This window comes from Medicago truncatula, chromosome 4 (assembly GCF_003473485.1).
Source record: "Medicago truncatula cultivar Jemalong A17 chromosome 4, MtrunA17r5.0-ANR, whole genome shotgun sequence".
In the NCBI taxonomy this organism is placed as follows: domain Eukaryota; kingdom Viridiplantae; phylum Streptophyta; class Magnoliopsida; order Fabales; family Fabaceae; genus Medicago; species Medicago truncatula.
In genome coordinates, this window is record NC_053045.1 from 35,456,231 (window position 1) to 35,479,729 (window position 23,499).

The 23,499-nt window shown below is 32.3% G+C and overlaps 5 protein-coding genes and 2 non-coding genes across 7 annotated transcripts; 6 read left to right on the forward strand and 1 right to left on the reverse strand.

Annotated features, from left to right (window-relative positions):
- Positions 1-1,081: 1,081 nt before the first annotated feature.
- TRNAS-GCU (transfer RNA serine (anticodon GCU)) lies at positions 1,082-1,163 on the forward strand. The gene has a single exon. It is a non-coding gene; the product is annotated as a tRNA-Ser (tRNA).
- A 1,293-nt stretch (positions 1,164-2,456) lies between these two features.
- LOC11438645 (uncharacterized) lies at positions 2,457-4,532 on the forward strand. The gene is made up of 3 exons (XM_024781044.2): positions 2,457-3,102; positions 3,186-3,383; positions 4,120-4,532. The coding sequence occupies exons 1-3, from the start codon at positions 2,665-2,667 to the stop codon at positions 4,258-4,260; spliced, it is 777 nt and encodes a 258-aa protein (XP_024636812.1). The 5' UTR covers positions 2,457-2,664; the 3' UTR covers positions 4,261-4,532.
- A 2,863-nt stretch (positions 4,533-7,395) lies between these two features.
- Positions 7,396-8,006, forward strand: LOC11439661 (auxin-induced protein X10A). The gene has a single exon (XM_003607079.4). The coding sequence runs from the start codon at positions 7,583-7,585 to the stop codon at positions 7,841-7,843; it is 261 nt and encodes an 86-aa protein (XP_003607127.1). The 5' UTR covers positions 7,396-7,582; the 3' UTR covers positions 7,844-8,006.
- A 541-nt stretch (positions 8,007-8,547) lies between these two features.
- On the forward strand, positions 8,548-8,629 carry TRNAS-GCU (transfer RNA serine (anticodon GCU)). Its single transcript has one exon. It is a non-coding gene; the product is annotated as a tRNA-Ser (tRNA).
- Positions 8,630-15,801: 7,172 nt separating this feature from the next.
- LOC11439583 (auxin-responsive protein SAUR21) lies at positions 15,802-16,762 on the forward strand. Its single transcript, XM_003607081.4, has one exon. The coding sequence runs from the start codon at positions 16,100-16,102 to the stop codon at positions 16,397-16,399; it is 300 nt and encodes a 99-aa protein (XP_003607129.1). The 5' UTR covers positions 15,802-16,099; the 3' UTR covers positions 16,400-16,762.
- A 1,131-nt stretch (positions 16,763-17,893) lies between these two features.
- On the reverse strand, positions 17,894-18,607 carry LOC11440224 (auxin-induced protein X10A). The gene has a single exon (XM_003607082.4). The coding sequence runs from the start codon at positions 18,230-18,232 to the stop codon at positions 17,954-17,956; it is 279 nt and encodes a 92-aa protein (XP_003607130.2). The 5' UTR covers positions 18,233-18,607; the 3' UTR covers positions 17,894-17,953.
- A 270-nt stretch (positions 18,608-18,877) lies between these two features.
- Positions 18,878-19,527, forward strand: LOC11443218 (auxin-induced protein 15A). The gene has a single exon (XM_003607083.3). The coding sequence runs from the start codon at positions 19,018-19,020 to the stop codon at positions 19,279-19,281; it is 264 nt and encodes an 87-aa protein (XP_003607131.1). The 5' UTR covers positions 18,878-19,017; the 3' UTR covers positions 19,282-19,527.
- The last annotated feature ends 3,972 nt before the right edge of the window (positions 19,528-23,499 follow it).

The following is a 23,499-nucleotide window of genomic DNA, read 5'->3' on the forward strand; positions in this document are numbered from 1 at the left end:
TACCATGTGGTGTTGTCTAAACATTGTACCACCACCCTTTCAAGTTCAACCTCATATTTTATCATCTATTAACTATCACTTCATAATTGTGTAAACATGTTTCAGACATGTTTTCTTCATTATCATGGTGCTGATGTCCAGCTAGTATCGACTAACGAATAGATAGACTAATCTGCATTATTTGAAGGGGGTGCATTATCTACCATGAAATTAATTTGATGTTGACCCATGTGTAAGTCCTCCAAAACAATACCATGTGATCATTCATATGGACTTGTCTCCCATAGTTCTCATGACTTGCATCCATCTCATGGCTCTCCTTCAAGTTGCCGACTATTTGTTACATATCCTTTCATCGTCTATATATACGATCATTTAGGACCAATACAAAACCATTCACAACCAAAACCATTTGAAAGTCAGAAACTTGAGCCTTCTGTTTACAAACAATTCTCCTTTTTAGAATAAGCTTCTGATCTTTTCAACACATACATACAACAATGGGTTTTCGTTTACCAAGTATCATCAGATCAAGGGCATCATCTTCAAAAGGTTTGGACGTGCCAAAAGGCTATCTAGCAGTATACGTAGGAGAGAAAATGAAGCGTTTTGTGATTCCTGTATCATACTTGAACCAAACATCATTCCAAAAGTTGTTGAACCAAGCTGAGGAACAATTTGAATATGATCATCCAATGGGTGGTCTCACCATTCCTTGCAGAGAAGACATTTTCTTAGATATTAATTCTCACTTGAATTGAATTACCTTTTTGAAGATATCATAGGACTGACGTAGTTATTTGATCCATTTTTTGTAGTAGTTTAGTTTCTCACGTTCAAAATATTTAATCTTTTGTTGTTATCATACTTGGTTGTAAAAATGTTCATCTCAATGAGAAATTTATTAACATTATTTTCTCTATATTTCTTCATAATAATGAAAGATTAAGTTATTCAAATATAAAATCAATCCTCCATTTTGCAAGAAAAAAAAATAAAGTTAAAAGTAACTATCATGATTAATGATCATAGATTGTATATATTGCAAAAAAAAATCTGCAGAGAAGCATTTAAGTAACAAGTTGCTTTGGCCGAGTGGTTAAGGCGTGTGCCTGCTAAGTACATGGGGTTTCCCCGTGAGAGTTCGAATCTCTCAGGCAACGAATTGTTTTTTTTAATAACAACCATTGAGTTAAAAATAGTTAACTCTACATTTTTTGTTTCAAATAAAAAAATTATAATCAAATTCTTCAATGACAAAGTTGTTTTTCTTTTGCTTTGATATGACTAGTTACAGTTTTGCTCTCAAAAGAGAAAGACTAATTTCAATTTTGCTGTAAAAACAAAGTGCAAGTTCCATTTATGAACATGGGACTCTCCACATCTTTTACCATCTCCTACTTTTTTTTTCTTTGTATAAATCGAGTATCTCAGCTGTCGAGTCTAATATAATCACATACAACAAAAATCTCCTCAAAATTTTAATGTTGTTGCGTACACATAGTTCGAAGTCAAAACCTCAATATAGACAAGAAGAAAATTTTGATATCTTATCTAAGTAATCATGGTATGTCATCCAATCACTCTTGAATTATAGTCTCGCACTTTACTTTTTCCTAACTCTAAAAGCTGCAGAACATCCCTATTTAATGTGTGCTAGTAACTGAGCCATTCGACAAGGTTGCCACTGAAACATGACTCGTGCTACCAGAGATTGAATTTTTTCTATCTATGATCCATCATTGGATGATTTACTCAATTATATCAATATTAATATATAAACCTATCTTTTTGCATGAATCTGACACTTTAGAATTCATGTTTAAATTCTTATGGTATAATTATATCAATTTTTTCATGTTTAAATTCATGGATCATAGATAACTTAATGAATTTACTTGTAACGATCCATCTATATAGATCTTCATGTTTTTTATTTACTCCACTTTAATATATATTGACTTTTCATTATAGTATGACTTTTCAATGCAAAGTACAAAAAGGCACTACAAAGGAAAATAACTTTGAAAAGCATATGCAAAGGGCATTAAGAGTTTATAACATATATTCATTGAACATTGGCCTAAAGCCTAAAAAAAGTTACAATCTTTGTCCATATTAAAAAACACATGACATGACGGTTATTGTATTTATGCAGCTTGTTTTTGGCAGACTGTTTTGTATGAATGTTCCGAGTTGTGAAGTGGTAAAAATCAATTTAGAACCACTGATGTGGACAGAAGGGGCAAAAATTGTCATGACCAGCCAGAAATCCATTTTGGTTTGTATCTCTCAAATACAAATTATGTAAAACTTCTTTTCCTTTAAACATTTTGATTAGATTTTAAGGACAGAAAAAAAAAACATTGGATTAAAATGCATATATAATAATAAAAAATATTAATTCTACGATACTACATAGAGATTGGTACAGTGAGAATTAGTTATCATGGGTTCGATCCTCGGCGCTCGAAGTCTCTAACTCTATATCCTACCTACAAAAATCAGTTACCCTTGAAAACCTCACAAATCATCATATACCATCTCTCCTATATATATACTCAAACCATACCTCTTTTTTCATAACTCTTTGCCACTCACACTTACTTTACAACCAAAGCTCAAATTCAAATCTAAAAACAAAAAACAAAACAATTCAGAAGAATGGGTGATTTACAGATTCAACAAGAATCCATGTTGATCCCTCACAAACAGAAACAATCCATGATTATTCCAACATCATCAATGCCTCATCATCACACTCACAACAACACTGTCAAACGCCGTTCACCATCATCATCATCTTATCACCAACCATCATCCAAGAAGCATTCTTTTGACGCAAGCAATCTCACCCGTAATGGCTTCTCTGCCATTACAATTCCTTTCAGTCTCCGCGGGAATGCTCTTAGCCGCTGTGTCTCTGATCCATGCACCTTTCCGGATCAATCCATGCCAGTAAAAGGGCCGTCAACTGCTTTGCAGCCTCTGCCTCCGATCAGCAGATGTATATCTGAAGTTATCGATCCTACTGAGGTTAAAGAAGCAGTAGCTCGTTATTTGAACTGTGCTGAAAAAACCACCCCTGAATCTGATTCAATGGTATGTGTTGAAACTTGTGTTTCTTGCTAAAAAAGTAATCTTTTTTTTAATTTGGAATAATGGGTTTTGTTTGTTTTTTGTAGAGGCTTAAAAGGATGAAGGATCGGTTAAAAGAAATGAAGAAAGTGTGGGATGAAGTTATGGAAGTCGAGGAAGAAAATGAAAAAGACCAAGAAGAAGAGCCCTCTCCTGATGCTGAAGATGAAAAAGAACAAGAACAAGAACAAGAAGAGCACTCTCTTGACTCTTTTGTTGCTGAAGATGAAAAAGTCATATCTCAGGTACATATCTTGAATCTTTAACGGTGATTGTGTTTTCTATTGTAATCTTCAATGTATTTGGTTCTTTAATTGGTACTTATAAGTTATGCTCATAAATTTATAAGTTTTTTCTTGTTTTTATGTATATCGTAGTCACACTTGTTTAATTACGTAGAATCCGGGGGTTATGGGAAGGTATTGAATTTGATCATAGTTGCATATGTGCAGCAATTTTAACAACTCAATTATATAGGATCTGGGATTTATGGGAAGGTGTTGAATGTTTCCTTGCTTGTTCACATAAGTTGTCTTCTGTAGTTAAGAAATAGTCATATATGTTAATGCTAGTAAGTAGCAAAGTTGTCCATCACATATCATGGAAAGTAGTGATTTGTTCAAATTCGGATATGCTGCTGTATTATAGCTGATATGTAACCACCTTTTGTTCCACTTAAAGGATCTGAGGGTTTGGCTAAGAAGCATAATAAATTGTTGATGTGATCATAGTTGCACTTGTAATCATTGTTTTAAATTGCGATTGCAGTCGCACTTGTGGTCACGATGTGAACCTTTACATTGTGGTGAAATATGGACGATGTGACTAAAATTGTGTTTGTGATGCCCTTGTATAGACCTCAAAATCCTCTAAAAAGCGGCTGCAATTGCGATGTAGTTATGGAGACAACAAGTTAAAACTATATACATGACTTTAAGATTAATAGTTTTTATGCTGAACAATTGATTTTTGTTTTTGTAGGATGAATTGGGAAATGATTATGAAGAAGCTGTTAGTGTGGAGTGGGTTGATAAGTGTTTAAGCCTTACTTTCAAGTGTCCATGTGGCAAGGGATATGAGGTTCTAATCTGTGCAAACAATTGTTACTACAAGTTGGTCTAGAAGAATCAGTATGCTTATTTGTGACATGGATCACTTTTGTTTATATTCTGTTTTAGTTTGGAAAAAGCTTGTCTGTTTTCATTTGTAGTAGCATTTGATTGTCACTAGAAGAACCAATCTATATTTGTAGATCCTTACATTTGTTTTGTAAATAAGTTGGTATGTACTATCTCAACATTCTTAGAATTAGGAACTGACCAGTTCATCGGCTGGTTTGACTCCGATTATCTTGCAGTCTGGTTTAACCGTTAAACTACGGATGAACCAAGATAGATTTGGCCGATTTTAATTTATAAAACTGGATTAGCATTTATGTCAATAATGAAATTCTTATTCACAGATTTTGGGTTTGCGACGTTATTATTGACACAGCTTACTACCTTAGCAAATACAAAACCTAAATTTACATGTGTCAACATAAAACCTCCGCAAAACATGCTATGATGAGCTGCTAAGAAACAAGAAAGACATGCCCTTAGCAACAGAAAAAACATGCTATATTGAATTGAATTCAATTCTTTGCTAAATGAATACTTCCTGCATATACAGAAGCAAGTAAGTCAGAAAAAAGAGAGACAAGCAAATAAGTCAGATCCCAAAATGCATTGACGACGTATCAACTCTCCATGTGACACGTCGTAAATATTCTAATGTAGCACCTCTAAGAAGACTCAAATTGTTCTAGGTGAACACATTTTTGCATCCAATAGTATTCACTAATATTCATGTGTCATTTGAGTTACGATATAATATAGACCGTACGATGATTTTTCTAACTTGTAAACAAGACCAGTATCACCCTGACCAATGAAGCCAGGTGGCTGCTGCATATACATCGCCTCCAAGACTCCATGAAATAAGATATTTTTAATGTCAAGTTGACAAAGGTAAATGTATGATGGCAGCCACTGATATTCATGTGCCATCTGAATGAGGAAATATTCATTTTGATAATCAAAGGCTCCAATGAAATAAATGTTCAGTACAGAATCTCTAGACGATCATTGAATGAAAAATTAATTTCTCTTTTGAAAAGAAACTGTCCAATGTTAACATTTCACTACAAATGCAATCTAACAACATTTTAATTTCAGTCTGTTAATGCCTAAAAAAGTTATAATTGTTTGGGTCATCTGATCTGCATGTTGCTCCAAATAATGCTTCAAAGGCATTATCCAAGTCGCATGAATAGCACACACTTGTTCTTTGAGTCATATTATTTTAGCCTTCGGATGACTAAGGTTAAGTTCAAGAATTTTGCATAGCTACTTATAATTAGCAAAACTGATTTTGTTAGAGAAATGTTCAGTTACAGTATTAAAATAAGAGATTATCTTATTTTAACAGGCAGAAAGAAATAACTATAACTTGTTATTGATTTTTATTTTTTATTTTTAAGAAGCAGAAAATTAAGAGTGCGTTTGGAAATTGAGATTTCCACGGTGGAGTGGCTTGTTGATGCACAATGTAGGCCACTAGACATTAATGAACTAATTGAAGTTGATCAATAATATATATAATCTGTCTCCTTAAGCTTTGTTTGGGAGTTTGGAACTGGAGGGGAAAATGGTAAAATCTTTCACATTTTTTTAAAGAGTAATTATTTTAGAAAATGATAAATGAATGCTTATGATTAATATATTTTTAATTTTATGAATATTATAATTACATTGATTAAATTTGAAGAATACATGTAAACCCTCCTCAATACATTTTTCGAGTTCCCTCAAATGAGGAGGATTTTGTATTATGAAGAAAAATGAACCCCCAAAGTCTTTCCCTTTCAATATCATCCATTTCATCAACTTCCTCCTCCCTTTTTTTCCAAACCCCTCCCCTCCCTTCCACTCCAAACTCGCAAACAAAGCCTTAATCTCCATGAGATGGTTCTCTACAGTATACAAAGAAAGAATAAAAATTTGATTCTGTGGATAAAACTTAAAAATTATTTAAATTCTGTCCTTAATAAACTTATGTTTGGTACTTTTCTTTGGATCTGAAAAATAACTTTAGCTCTGCACTGACTGTTCATATTATTTTTACTGTGAAATTTATGAAGATATACTTTTTTCCTTAGGCAAGCAGATGGCTTTTTTTACGTGATGTTCAAATTGCGGATTGCTGAAATTGTAATTGATAAAGTAACTGATCTTACCGTCACTACACAAGAACGAAATATGAAAGTTGTTTTTCTTTTGATTCAGATAACTATTTTTCTCTGTTTCCAATGAGAAGGTATAATTTTTACAAGTTAAAAAATTCCTATGGTACAAAATTTCTCTACTAATCTGTCAGTATGCTAAAGTGTCAGATTCATGGCTCAATTTAAGCAAGAAGTTACGTGTTGAAAGACGCCTTCAGTGCAAGGAATGGTGAGGCCACCCATGGGATGATCATATCCAAATTCTTCTTCCGCTTGATGTAGCAATTCTTGAAACAATGGTTGGTTCAAGTATGATATTGGGACAACAAACCGCTTCTGTTTCTCTCCAACATACACTGCAACATAGCCCTTTGGAACTTCTGCTGATTTTAGAGCTGCTTGGCTAGCTGTGAATGATGCCCGTCGAATAACATTTAAACGGAAACCCATTTTTGGTGATTGTTTGAGGGAGAAGAACAAACTCAACAAAGTAAATATCTCAAAAAATTTAGAAGAATGTAACTAATACTTGAGGATGTCAACGACTTGTGTTGTGTTTGAAGCCAATTTGTAAGTATATTTATAGTTACTGAGATTCTTTGCAAACCTAATTCCAAGCTAAATTATTTCTTGAAAGAGTTAAAGGATAAGATGATATACCATGTGGTGTTGTCTAAACATTATACCACCACCCTTTCAAATTCAACCTCATATTTTTTCATCCATTAACTATCACTTCATAATTGTGTAAACATGTTTCAGACATGTTTTCTTCATTATTAAAGTGTTGATGTCCATCTTGTATCGACCTAACGAACGGATAGACTAATCTGAATTATTTCAAGTGGATTAACATGCTTTGTTCAAGGTGGTGCATTATCTACCATGAAATTAATTTGATTTTGACCCATGTGGAAGTCCTCCAAAACAATAACATGTGATCTTTCATATGGACTTGTCTCCCAAAGTTTTCATGCCTCATCCATCTCATGGCTCTCCTTCAAGTTGCCGACTGTTTGTTACATATCCTTTCATTTGTCTATATATACAAGCATTTAGGACCAACACGAAATCACTCACAACCAAAAGCATTTGAAATTCAGAAAGTTGAGCCTTCTATTTACAAACAAGTCTTTCATTTTTAGATCAAGCTTCTCTTTTCAACACATACATACAACAATGGGTTTCCGTTTACCAAGTATCATCAGATCAAGGGCATCATCTTCAAAAGCTGTGGACGTTCCAAAGGGATATCTAGCAGTGTACGTAGGAGAGAAAATGAAGCGGTTTGTGATCCCTTTATCATACTTAAACCAACCATCGTTTCAAGAATTGTTGAACCAAGCTGAAGAACAATTTGAATATGATCATCCAATGGGTGGTCTTACTATTCCTTGCAAAGAAGACATTTTCTTAGATATTACTTCTCACTTGAATTGAATTATTAGTTCTTTGAAGATATCATAGGACTGACGTAGATATCTGACCCATTTTTTGTAGCAGTTTTATTCTCACCTTCAAAAGATTTAATCTTTTGTTGTTATCATACTTGGTTGTAAAAATGTTCATCTCAATGAGAAATTTATTAACATTATTTTCTCTATATTTCTCCATAAATATAAATCTGTAAATCAAAGCATCTATTGGCTAAATGTCAGTTTAGAATCTTTAAATATAATGGAAGATTCAGTTATTCAAATATAAAATCAATCCTGCCTTTTGCAAAAATAAAAATAAAAAATTGTTAAAAGTAACTATCATGATTTAAAGATCATAGATTGTAGGGTTAATAGTATTTTTCACCCTTGTAATATATGTCATATTCGGTTTTCGCCCCTATAAAATTTTCGGTTTGATTTTCACCCTCATAAAATTTTTATTTTCCGGAAAACACCCTTAATAGGCCATCCAAAAACCAAAATTTCTTGAAAAATTTTTCTGAAAATGGCCTATTAGGGGTGTTTTTCGGAAAATAAAAATTTTACGATGGTGCAAATCAAACCGAAAAATTTTATAGGGGCGAAAACTGGAAATAACATGTATTACAGGGGTGAAAAACACCATTAACCCTAGATTGTATATATTGCAAAAAATAACCAGCAAAAAAGCAGATAATTATTGGATAAGAACTGGTTTAGCAACAAGTCGCTTTGGCCGAGTGGTTAAGGCGTGTGCCTGCTAAGTACATGGGGTTTCCCCGCGAGAGTTCGAATCTCTCAGGCGACGAATTGAATTTTTTGTTTTTTAATAACAAAGTTGGTTAAAAATAGTTAACTCTACATTTTAAATCAAATTCTTTAATGACAAAACTCAAAATAGAAAGACTAATTTCAATTTATGAACATGGGACTAGCTACATATTTTACCATATCCTAATTTTTTTTCTGTATAAATCAAGCATCTCACTTGTCGAGTATAATAAGGCCCCGTTTGGATAAACAGCTTATATAGATGTTTATGGCATTAGAGCTTACATCATAAGCTCTTATATTTGATAAGCTATTTATGTTTGGATATGTACACTAAAGTACTTAAATAAATTGAAGTGTTTGGATCTGACATTACATAAGCAATTATCGAAATTTTAAATATTTTTAATTTAACAAAAAAATCAAAGAATCGAACCACAAAAATGAAAGATAATAGTGTATAGTTTGTTACCAAAAAAAGACAAGTTAAGTTTGTTTTATTTATTCAGTTTCTTTTTGTTACGTAACAAAAAAATAATAAAAATTTTCCTTCAAAAAAAAAATAATCTTAGTTATGTGTGTTACTTTGGTAAGATAAGTATATAACAATTTTGTTACTCATGCACCGTCAAAGATAACTAACATTATAATTAAAATATATGTTTGTTTCTAAAAACAAAAACAAAAAAAAAATTAAAATATATGTTTTGAAAAAGTGGATCCAGAGAGAATCGAAGGAGGTTACATAAATTCATAAGCTCTTTGTTAAGCCGGAGGGTAAGCTGAAAATTTAAGCTTATTAAAATATGGCATAAGCAGCTTATGAAACTATGATAAGCTATTTTTATTTATTTACCCAAACACCTTTAAAAAGGCTTATGGGAGTAGATAAGCCCAGATAAGCTCAACTTAAGCCAATCCAAACGGGGCCTAAATCCACATAGACGAGGAAACTCTTCCCAAAATTTTAAAGTTGTTGCGTTCACATAGTTTGAAGTCAAAACCTCTAAATAGAAAAGAAGAAACTTTTGCCTTCTTATCTACGTACTCATGGTATGTCATCCAATCACTCTTGAATTACAGTCTCACACTTTACTTTTTCCCAACTCTAAAAGCTGTGGAACATATCCCTATTTAACTCTTGAATTACAGTCAAAACCGTCAAGGCATCAACAAGCCCTATTTAAGGCCACCACTGAAACAAGACTCGTGCAACCAGAGAATGAATATTTTCTATCTATGATTCATCCTTGGATGATTTACTCAATTATATATATATCAATATCAAGATATAAACATTGCTGTTCAATATCCTAGTATGATTTTATCAAGATATAAACATTGCTAAACAAAGAAAGATTCGAGTTTCTGGATTTCAAATGCTTTGGGATGTAGATGATTTTGTCTTGGTCCTAAATGCTTTCAGCAATGAATATATATACATGAAAGGATAAGTAACAAACCATCGGCAAATGAAATTATCAGTGAAGGAGGGCCATAAGATTTGAGTCATGTTCAGACAAGAGCATATGAAAGATCACATGGTGTTGTCTCGAAATGAATGGATATACTTCAAATGGTGTAGTAGATAGATAATGCATAATTCTTGTGCAGAAGCATCATATAATTGATAGACTTGAAAGTACAACCACAGACATGTAGAATGGCCTATGATGATCCATAATTATACATTGCCTTATAATCACTAACCAGCTGGACATCGACATTTTCATAATGAAGAAAACATGTCTAAAGCATGTTTACAAAATTACAAAGTACCAATTAATGCATGAATAAATATGAGGTTGCAATGTTAAGACAACATCACATGATATCTTATCCTATGTTCTCTAATATTTTACCCTTTCAAACAATAACTTTTGCTTGGAATTGGGTTTCAATTTCAAGATAATCTCAATAACTATAAATATACTTCCTCATGTCTTCACAAACAACACAAGTCCTACGCTTTCTCAAGTATTTAGTTACGGTCTTAATTAATTTGAGTCCTTGCAAAATCAGCAGAAGTAAGAAAGGGCTATGTTGTAGTGTATGTTGGAGAGAAACAAAAACGGTTTGTAGTCCCTGTGTCATACTTAAACAAACCATCATTTCAAGATTTGTTGAATCAAGCCGAGGAAGAGTTTGGATATGATCATCCAATGGGTGGCCTCACCATTCCTGTCAACGAAGATGACTTCCAATACATAATTTCTCGCTTTAATGGGCTGTAAACTTCATACTGCAAGAGACTGACATAGTTTAGTAGACTAGAGACATTTTTGTAAAGTACGTAGGAATGTTATCAAATTGTAAAGACTAGAAAAGAAATGAACATTAGATTCAAAAATTTGTAGAGTATATACTTATTGTTTAATGACAATGAATTCAACTACTAAAACATCTGTATTTTTGGTTTATTAGTTAAAATATTCACTCCTGCCTACACTTAAGGACCTGCGAAATATGAGAAATGTTGCTTGCGATATGAAAACACAGAGTTGTATTCTGAGAAAACTTAAAGCCGGTAAAAACACATGGCTCCTAGCAACTTGGCAAGGGCAGAGAAAAAGATAATTTTCGATCAAAAGTGATTAATATTTTTTGTTTTGGATTTGAAGGCTTGATCACATGATGCACCTTCCTTTCCTAGGCATATTTACAAATCAGTGATTTAAGATGAATCAGTAGAACGAGCAAAATCCTAATTATAATAGAAATTAAAGGCATTCTTTCCTACCGTTGAAGTGTGGTTTGTCTATATTTCCATATTCTTAGATTTTTTAATATACTTACCAAGATGACAAATTTTTACAAATGGTAACTAGCTAGAAGAAAGGAATGCAAAATACACAGGGATAATAACATCATGTTCTACATCTTTTAATCAACTTAGCAAGATGAAAGGAGCTTAAATTGTGCACACATGGTCATGACTAAATATCTCATCATATCTTAAACAAAGTCCCTTTCTTGCAATTATGCATAGGTCAGTCTTCTAAACCTCCCTCGTGTTACTTTCTTTCCCCACTTAACTTCCATCCGCGCGTAAACATAGACTGTGATTGTGTTGAATATGGCTCATAGTCACCAATTGAATATATGTGTAAAATAATTGTATTACTAAATAAATACAATTCAAATTTACTTCAGTATCCTTAAACTTTTGAATGATTTTGTTTTCAGACATGTCAAGAAAATTATAAAATTCCTTTGTAAAATATGTGCTCAAAATTTAATTTTTTGGTTGGATTTTCTTTACTTTTATCTTGAACTATTTGTGCTTTAAGAAAAATAATTTTTTTAATGGCTATAAAAATCATAATTAATTCATTCCATGTTAGAAAACTCTAACGTTTTGTAAAAGAAATCTCTATAATGTATACAAAAATTCATTAAAAATTTAAGGATAATTTTGAACTTAACAAAGATTAAAATTGCATATTGGAAATTTGTATAGGAGCACATAAACATGTCACTAATTTTTACGAAGATGAAAAACAAAATTTGTTATATTTATTGAAATCAAAAACTTATTTTACCGTTTTCTTTTTTGTTGATAGAAGCTCTTTTTTTGTTGATAGAAAGCTCAGTAGTTCATTTTTTAAATTTAAGTGTTAATATTATATTTACCCCTATAATATTAGTGGTTTCTAATTTAATCAATGTAAAATAAAATTGTTTAAATTTCAACCCTATAATTTGAAGATTCTTGAAAATGAATCCAAACCCATCTAACTCATAAAATGTTGATGTGATCATATGACATTGTGACTGTGTATATAATTATAGTTTTATTTTTTTCCTTCAACCTGTATATTCACGTGGACATGCCATTATTTAATTAAAAAAAGGAAAAAAAAAATATAATTAAAAATTAAAAATGTTAACGAGTGTCTCGAGACATGTTTTAAGGCTCTTAAACAGTAACTTTTTATAAAAAAAATTATGCATTCAATGCTTTGGAAAAAAACATAAAAAACCCAAAGAAAACATAAAAACAGAGGTGGAAAAACTAGACCCCTTCTTCTCTACCGTGTTCCCAGGAAGATTCTTTCTCCCGGTCCTTCATCTTTTGCTTCACATTCTTAACTTAATCTTCAAATTTATCCAACCCAAAAAAATAAAAATCCATAAAATTACAACAAATCAGAAGTTAGCAAACAACATCAAAATAGATCCAACATTAATTGAAAAGAGAACCACAACAAAACCCAAACTCAAATTGAGTTGCTGCAATCACTAATCTAACACTAATCATGAATCAATTGAAACCTAATCAACCTCTTGATCAAAAAATTCAAAACTCTGATCTGAGTTTTCTTTTAATGATTTACAATGTTTTGATGCTTCCACTGAATTCGTCACTTGGTTTTTTTGTTAAGATGAGCTCTGATTTGTTCCAATTTTATCCATAAGAAATTGGATGTCTCCCTCCGTTTCTTTTTAAGTGTCACTTTTGGAGAAAATTTTTGTTCCTATTTAACTGTCACTTTCAAAGTTCAATGCAACATTAAATGTTGTTTTACCAATATTATGCTTAGTCAATTTATTGCGGAGAGAGAAATATATGAAATGAAATATTAAATGAATAAGGTCCGTAGAGAAAATTAATAGTGTTTTTAAGGAAAAAATAATAGTTATATATACAGTTTTTGAAAATTCAAGGGATCACCAGCAACAAATATGTTTTTTAAATCTTTTCAAGGGATCACCATGACCAAATATGTTTTTTTAAATCTTATACACACATGTTAAATTAAATAGGCTTTGTTTTCATACCTGTATCTTTTTTTTTTTCTTTCTTTTCAAAACCGATCCAGTAAGTTGTAAACGTTTTGTTTTTCATCCCTTCTATTAGCTTCTGTTACAAAAAATGTACACATGGCTAAAGGAGGTTGATGTGGCAGTGGCTGATGTGAAAGACAACGCTGACGTGGCAAACTATATAATGAGTCACACAAGGAGAGGGATCAAAACCAAAAAACGAGAAGTCGAAAATTCAAATTTAAAAATAACAATTCTACAATCTTCTTCTTCCCTCCTCATCTTCTCCATCTTCATCCTCATTTTCATAATCTTGGTCAGAAAAATTAAAACCCAAACTTCAAAATCAAATTACAAAATAAAAAAAAAATCTAAAACAATTTTTATATGAACTTTATACCACTTCCATTTCTTCTTCTTCTTTATCTTCTTATGAACTTCATACCATAGTCATGAACATCAAGAAACAAATTCAGAAAAATAAAATAACATAACCCAAAAAAAATTCAACACATCACCACCATACCCAACAAAAAAAATGCCACAACCAACACCACCACAAATTAGGGAAAAAAAATTGCATTATCATCACCACAATCATCATCAACATTATCACTCGCCATAGCATCGTCAACACACACCATTTCATTTTATAAAATATCGAAATTGTATCAATGACAAGCTTAGAGAATTTTATCCATAAGCCAAAGAATGATGGTGAATTAAAAGGGTGAGGGGGCGGAAATAAGCACCTGAAAAAATGTAGTGAATCGTATCAAAAAGATCCATCAACAACAAACCATAATTAACCAAAGACTAGAAATTAGTTACTCCTCGATAACCCAAAAACTCCAGCAATTACAGAAAAAACAAATTAATTAACCCACAAACACAAGAAACTAATTAATTAACCTAGAAACCATAACGATAAACCCCACAAAAGATTCAATTCGCGTCGGTGGTGTAATGATGTTTTGGTGTTACTTGTCTTAGAAAACAAGATTTCGAATGAGAATGATGAAGGATGAATTAGATGTTAGTTCTTTCTAAAATTTTGGAAAGCTTCTTTCCAAAATTTAGGGAAATCTTCTAAGCGAGATGAATCAAATTAGTGAAATTTAATTTTATTAATTTATTTTTACTTTTAGAATTTTTTTTGTTTTGTAATTTGATTTTTAATTTTTTTTTTAATGATTTTGAGTTTAATTTTTTTTGGGCAAGACTATGAAAATGAGGATGAAGATGGTGAAGATGAGGAGGGAAGAAGAAGATGGAGAATTGTTATTTTTAAATTTGAATTTTTCGACTTCTTGTTTTTTGGTTTTGATCACAATACGAATTTCGTTTTTTTGGTTTTGGTCCATCTTCTTGTTGTGTGACTCATCATTCAATTTGTCACGTCAGCGTTGTCTGCAACTGCCACATCATCCTCCGTTAGCCATGTGTACGTTTTGTAACAAAAGCTAACGGGAAAGACAAAATGCAAAACATTTACAACTTATAGAGTCATTCTAAAAAAAGATACACGGACAAAAATAAAAAATACACAAAATTACAAAGACGATTTATATATTTAAGCCAACTAAATGAAAGGCCCCAATCATTGATTAGATATAGCCCTCCTACCTGGCAATATACAAGGAAAATGCCAAACACTCACTCAGGAGGGACAAATGTCATGTTTTTATAAGTTTGACTTTAAATCCACCAAACCAATATGCTGAAGAAATATATCTCATTAATTTGACATATCACTTTTAAAAAAAAGTTGAATCCTGAAAAAAGCATCTGTCTGATTAATATGTAAGTGAGGTTTAATCTTAATATTTTAATCAAATCAAACTTTTTTTTTTTTTTTGAAAAATATTGATAGGTCCGACTTTTTCCACCTCTTATGTAGAAATGGATTATCTTAAATAGAGATTTTCACAAGAGGGTCAATAGTAAAAATACTCGACATTAAACCTTTTCTCCTCATTTTATTCATATTTTTCAGCTTTTATCAATCTCACCTTTTAAATATATCTAATATGACTGACTTTGACTTTTTTGGCTCCACTACGAGATTAATTTTTAAATTAATAATGAACATATTTGTTTTTGGAAACGACTTCATAAATCTAACTCATATTCTTTTTGTGGAGAAGAGTCTTCGAACACCATGTTGGTATATGGGATTCCATGATCTTAAATTAACTATAACATTCAAGTCACATTAGAGATGTATAAATTAAGGACCTACCACCGATCTCATCAAGTCATGGTATCGTTAGGAAATATTCCAAAAATTCCACCATATCTAGCTACTTTTATTTTTATTTTTTATATATTAATAATATCTAGCTACTTTTGTACTTAAAAAAAAATAAAAAATTCTAGCTACCTTCGTAAACAAGTAATTTGCTATTATCTAATAAGAAGGCAATATCTATCCAGCAATTAAATCTTAACATGTTTCCCTTCTCTAGAGGAAAGTTCCTGCATCTACAACCAAATTGTTAGGCACATGTTTTACTATTTATATGTCTAGTTTCTAAATCACAGCGAACTTCTTAAAAATATATTGAATTTGAACCACAGAAACATGATGTTATATGTCTTGTCGTCTTTAACTAATTTGATTCTTTTGGTTCCAAAATTTATCTCTATATAACATCCCACAATTCTTCATAATGTTTTCACACTTCCCACGAACTAGTCATTTTCTTCAAAGCTTGTTATCAACTTCTCTTGAAGGATAATGGCTATTCGTTTGCCTTTAATAATGCAAGCTAAGAAGCATATCCTCTCCCGCACGCTTACAATCCGAAAAAAAGTGTTATCAGTTAATAATATACCAAAAGGGTATCTGGCGGTATATGTTGGAGAAGAGAAAAAGAAGAAATATGTTGTTCCAATATCATACTTGCATCAACCTGCTTTTCAACAATTGCTAGGTAAAGCTGAAGAAGAGTTTGGATTTAATCATCCAATGGGTGGTCTCACCATTCCTTGCAGAGAAGATATTTTTGTTACAGTCACTTCTCAATTGGAAGTTTAATCTCAACAACAAATAAGTAATATCAAATGCAAATGGACTACACAATTTTCTATCAAGATGTGATCTTTGCTGCCATTTCAACAAATGGACTATGCAGGGTTAAAGATGACTAGAACTTTAGTAGCCATTCTGCTTTGAAGCATGTAGAATAACATAGGGTATGCATTACATGAAAATAATTATATAACATAACATAAGGCATGTAGAATAACATAGAATATTGTCTTGGAGATGGAGTCTTACTAGGTTGAAGTTGTGTCCATGTTTATATTTTGAATGGCGTTGGAATCCCATTGGCGTCGTTAGGGGCTTTGGGCTGCTGTTTGTTATCGATATTAGGGCTCCCATTGTTGCTGCTCTTTTGTTTAATTTTGTTCAGGGTGCTCTCTGAATTTTTAGCAGCCGTGGGGGTCCGTCCCCAGCTCTTTTTCCAGCAGTAGCTGCTGTTTTTGTGTTCATGTGTGTTGTGATCAGTTGTAGCCGACTTGGCGTTTGTACCCGAGTTATAGTGTTTTGGTGCTCTACAGTACGTCTTGTGCGTGTAGTTGCAAGTTTTAATAAAATTTAACCATTTAAATAAATAAATAAATAATTTCATGCTTGAGGAGCTTATCATATCCGGTCTCACAAAATCACATGATGACTAAAATTACTCGAGAATTAAATCCACAAGTATTGATTGATGTTCAATATATATATATATATATATGTTGTAGAACAAGGGACTTAACTACTCTTGCAACTTGTAGTTTCTATTACTTTCAATTTGTTGAAGAAAGATCTTCTAGGTATCATTCATAATGTAGTATGACTAGTCCATATATAGACCAAATAGGTATGTACATAAAAGTGAAGATGTGGGTATTGAACATGGTATGTCTTGAACATAACAATCAAGGACATTGATTAAACAATAATTAAGTTCTTTTCTCTAAAATAAATCTCTTCCACTTTGAAGAAAAACCTGTGTGGGTGATTCATAGGCCCTTGTCTCACACTAGACCCCATAAAATAGAATCAAGTTAACAATAGTTTTCAACTATGCAATTATAGTCTTTAATTTCAGGAACTTAATCTGCTGGCAGTATAATCTCAAAACTTTGAAAGAGACTCTAAGTAATATCATGTGAATATGTGATCCCTTGGCTCTTAATTACTAGATCCTATAATAGAGTCCCTTCAAAATTTATTAATTGTGTATTTGGTTTGCAAAGGCCCTTAAAATCTAAGAATATGGAATCATAGACAAACCATAACCAGTGGTACGAAAGAAAGCTTTTGCTAGTAGAATTAGGCTTGTGCCGTTCATTTTCAAAATTTCGTAAGTGCTTAGGTGAAGAGAGGAATGAACATTTTAACTAATAAACCAAAAACACAGAGTAGATGTTTGAGTAGCCGAATTAATTTTCATTAAACAAAAAATACATACTGCATAAACTTGTCAATCTAATGGTAATTTCTTTTCCCATCATTGCAATTTGATTAGATGCCTAGTATACAAAAATGTCTCTACTCTAGTCTACTAAACTACGTCAGTCTCTTTCCACGTGAAATTTATAGCCCATTCAAGCGAGAAGTTATGCGTTGGAAGACATTTTCAGTGCAAGGAATGGTGAGGCCACCTGTGGGATGATCATATCCAAACTCTTCCTCAGCTTGACTCAACAAATATTGAAACAATGGTTGGTTTAAGTATGAGATAGGGATCACAAACCGCTTTTGTTTATCTCCAACATACACTGCAACATAGCCCTTTGGAACTTCTACAGATTTTGATGATGCTTGTCTAGCAGTTACTGATGCCCTTAGAGTAGCATGTAAACGGAAACCCATTTTTAGTTCTTGTTTGAGAGAAGAAGAATAAAGAAAAAATCTCAAATGTAACTAAATACTTGAGGATGCCAATGAATTGTGTTGTTTGTGAAGGCAAGAGGAAGCGTATTTATAATTATTGAGGTTCTCTTGAAACTGAAACCCAATTCCAAGCAAAATAATTTTTTGAAAGGGTAAAATAATAGAGAACATAGGATGAGATATAATGTGGTGTTGTCTTAGATTGTACCCTACCCTATCAAACTATCTCGAATACAAATGCAACCTCATATTTTTCATGCATTAATTGGTAGCTACTCCATAATTTGTAAACAGGCTTAGGACATGTTTTCTTCATTATGATAATGTTGATGTCTAGCTGGTAAGTGAGATATAAGGCAGTGGATAACAATAGATCAACATAAACCATTCTACATGTTTGTTTTATCTCAACTAGATTAGATTAGATTGATATGCTGGCCTCTGCTCTCAACAAGGTGGGACTTGCAACATCTGATGGTGATCCTTAAGAAAGTCCTGAGAAGACAACACCATGTGATTATTCATATGCTTTTGTCTAACCACGACTCAAATCTTATGGCCCTCCTTCACTGATCACAATAGTTGCCGACTGTTTGTTACATATCCTTTCATCTATATATATTCATGCCTTCAAGCAGTTAGGACAAACACAAAATCATTCACAATCCAAAACATTTGAAATTCAGAAACTCGAGTTTTCTATATTCAAATAAGTTTTTCTTTTTTTCAAGATCAATCTTCTTCTTTTTTCAACACATACGAAAATGGGTTTTCGTTTACCAGGTATCATCAGAAGGACATCGTCTTCAAAAGGCGTGGACATGCCAAAGGGATATCTAGCAGTATATGTTGGAGAGGAAATGAAACGTTTTGTGATCCCTATATCATACTTGAACCAACCATCGTTCCAAGACTTGTTGAACCAAGCCGAGGAACAATTCGAATATGATCATCCAATGGGTGGTCTCACTATTCCTTGCGGAGAAGACATGTTCTTAGATATCACTTCTCGTTTGAGTAGGTGTTAACCTCTTTTGTAGAAGGAGCTGACATAGATTATATAACTTGAGGAAATTGTACATAAGACACTTTTTTTTTTATTCTTTTCCATTTTTGTATTCCTTTGTAAGTCAAAGGTACATGAAAAAGCATTTGAGGGAGATTGTATGGAAAAAGATTATAGCTTGTTTTGGGCTTTGGCCAATGTTCAATGAATATATGTTATAAACTTATTTGCCAAAATTATAATACGAAGTGAAAGATTTTATTGCGTATGCTCTTCAATGTTATTTTCCTTTGCAGTGCTTCACTTGAAATTTTCCTTTGCAGGGCTTCACTTCTAATAAACAGAGTAATATATGTTACCGTAATTTAGAGTCAAGGTGGAGATTGTTGTGAAAGTGCCTCAAAATTGAAGAAATTGGAATTCTGGAAGCTGAATTTTCAGGGCAGGGTGGCCGATTTTGACCTGTTTTATTTGAGCTTCAGGTTCGGCAAAAATCGGTGGCCGATTTTGACAGCAGAAAATAAAACAGAAAATGTATTTTCAGGCCACTAGGGTTTGTATAGAGTTTGTCTCTTGGCAACAAACACTAGGGTTTGAGGGTTGATTCATCCTGAGAAACACTATTAGGATTGAGTCTATTGGTTACGATAAGAGATTGAGGCTTTGGGTATAATTAGGCGGGAGACTTATTTTTGTAACCTAATATCTCTTTTGTAAGGTTACTCATCATTATATTGAAACGAAGGGCTGCTCTTTCCCCAGACTAGGTCAATTTGGACCAAACTGGGTCAACAAATTCTTTTGTGTTCTCTCTTCCTTTCTCTCTCTCTCTCGTTGTTTTCTACTTTTGACTTGTGTTTATAATTGTTCCATAAACTTTGTTTTGGTTGCTTGGTTATTCATTGCTCCACACATCAAGTTTGTTATTGGTGTGATTTTTCATCGAATTCAGAACAGGGATGATTGACAACCTTGTTTGGATGATATACCATTAACACTTAATTAAGATATCACGAGTTTTTTCATGTCAAAATAGAGGTTTTCAGCTTGAACTATGTGAATGCAACAACACTACAAAAATTTAGAGAGAACTTTAATTTGTTGGTAATGACTAATGAGTTCTATTTGACTCGAGAGTTGAGATACTCGATTTATAGAAAAAAATGGAGATGGTAAAGTATGTGTCTAGTCATAAGCTTATAAATTGAAATTAGTAATTTTTACTGAAATTTTTTAACTAGTCGTTTCAAAACTAAAGAAAAACACTTTTGTTATTAAAGAATTTGACTAAAAAAATGTAAAGTTAACATTTTTAACTCAATTTGACAGTTATTAATATGTTTTACTAAACCATGACTTTTGTTATCTAAATTCTTATCCAATAACGTTCTTCTCTGCATATTTATTTTTTTCAATATAATGATCATTAGCCATGATAGTTAATTTTAACTTTCGTTTAATCAATTTTATATTTGAAATAACTGAATCTTCCATTCTACCGCTGGATATTATAAACTAAACATTTAAAAAACAATTTTCATATTGATATTTAAGGGAAAGATATAGAGAAATACGGTAATAGTGTTAATAAATTTCTCATTCAGATGAAGTTTATACATCCAAGTATGATCACTACAAAAGAGAAACTAAACTAATGCAAAAATTGGTCATGCATCTATGTTAGTCTTGTCATATCCTCAGAGGGTTAACAGGTATTCAATTCAAGCAAGAAGTGAATTCTAAGAAAAGGTCTTCTCTGCAAGGAATAGTGATGCCACCCATTGGATGGTCATATCCGAACTGTTCTTCAGATTGGCTCAGCAATTCTTGGAATGAACTTTGGTTTAAGTATGATATAGGGATCACAAATCGCTTCATTTTCTCTCCTACGTACACTGCTAGATATCCTTTTGGTACGTCCACAGATTTTGAAGATGATGACCTTTTGATGATACTAGGTAAACGAAAACCCATTGTTGTACGTGTTAAAAAGAATGGATTGGTCTAAAAAAGAAAGAGTTGTATATAGAAGAGTCAAGTTTCTGAATTTCAAATGAGTTGGAATGTGAATGATTTTTGTTGGTGCTAAAGGCTTGCAACCATGGATATATATAGATGAAAGGATACTTAACAAACCGTCGGCAACTATAATGATCAGTGAAGGAGGACCATAGGATTAGAGTCATGTTTAGACAAGATCAAATGAAACATCACATGGTGTTTTCTTTAAGAGTTTTGAGGACTTTCTCAAAGATCAACATCAAATGTTGTGGTAGATAGATAATGCAAGTCCCACCTTGTTGAGCAGAGGCCAGCATAGAGTTAATGAACTTGAATTGGTACTACTTACTGCAAAGAACATGTCTGAAACATGCTTACACAATTATGAAGTACTTCTTAATGCATGAACAAATAAGTGGTTGCAGTTGAAAGGGTGGGGTACAATCTTAAAACAACACCACATGCTATATCATCTTATCCTTTAACTCTTTCAAACAATAATTTAGCTTGTAATTGGGTTTCCAAAGAACCTCAATAACTATAAATATACTAACAATTGCCTTTAGTTTAAGCACCACACAATTCATTGGCATCCTAAAATATTAGTTACATCCTTTGTTTAGATCAATCTCTCCGGGTTTTTCCCAACACATACAAGAATGGGTTTTCGTTTACCTGGTATCCTAAGAAGGACATCATCTTCAAAAGGTGTCGAGGTTCCAAAGGGATGTCTAGCAGTATATGTTGGAGAGGAAATGAAACGGTTTGTGATCCCAATATCATACTTAAACCAACCATTGTTTCAAGACTTGTTGAACCAAGCCGAGGAACAATTTGAATACGATCATCCAACGGGTGGTCTCACTATTCCTTGTAGAGAAGACATGTTCTTAGATATCACTTCTTGTTTGAGTAGGTGCTAATCCCTTTGGTAGAAGGAGCTGACATAGATTATGTAACTTAATTTGTACAAAAGACACTTTTTTTTCTTTTCCATTACAGTCTTCCTCCTGTGTAAGTTAAAAAGCATTTGAGGCAGATAGTTAAGGAGAAAGATTATAACTTGTTTGAGGCTTTAGGACAATGCTCAATTAATATATGTTATAAACTTATTTGCCAAAATTATAATACAAAGTCACCAATTGTTTTTGCATATGCTCTTCAAAGTTATTATCCTATGCAGTGCCTTTTTGTACTTTATATTGAAAAGTCATACTATAGTGAAAAGTCAGTGTATATTACAGTGGAGTAAATAAAAAAAATTGAAGATCTATATATATATATGCGGATCATTACAATTACATATATTAAGTTTAAAATTGAAAAATCATATGCAACAAACAAATAATTTGAGGCAAAATAATAGAATTCCAAATACTATATTGATATAATTGAGTAAATCATCCAAGGATGGATAATGGAGAGAAACTCTTTTGAAGGTGAGAAACTAAACTGCTACAAAAAATGTGTCAAATATCTACGTCAGTCCTATGATATCTTCAAAGAGCTAATTCAATTTAAGTGAGAGGTGATATCTAAGAAAATGTCTTCTCTGCAAGGAATAGTTAGACCACCCATTGGATGATCATATTCAAATTGTTCCTCAGCTTGGTTCAACAATTCTTGGAAGAAATTATCCCATATGGAAGAAATTTAGAGCACCTCAGTTAGATAAAAGGGAAAGGAATTACCACCAAATTAACATGGAAGAATAAGGAAAAAGAATATGATTCAAAGAACAAGTGTGTACTATTCAAGCGATTTTGATATCACCTTTGAAGTGTTATTTGGAGCAACATGCAGATCAGATGACCCAGACGATTATAACTATTTTAGGCATTAACAGACTGAAATTAAAATTTTGTTAGAGAGCACTTGTAGTGAAATCTTAACATTAGACAATTTCTTTTCAAGAGAGATTTTTTTTTTTTTTTTTTCATTTAATGATCGTCTAGAGATTCTATACTGAAAATTTATCTTATTGGAGCCATTGACTATCAAAAAGATCGTTGAGGGGAAAATTTAAGAAGATATATTCATAAATTCCTCATTCAGATGAACTTGTCTACAAAAACGGTTGATAAAAACAAAAGAGAATATTTCCATGATAAGATCAACTGTTACAAAATTTGGTCAACTATCTATGTCAATCTAATCTGAGTTATCTTCATAAGATGTTAGCACCTACTCAAGCGAGAAGTGATATCTACGAAAAAATCTTCTTCACAAGGAATAGTAA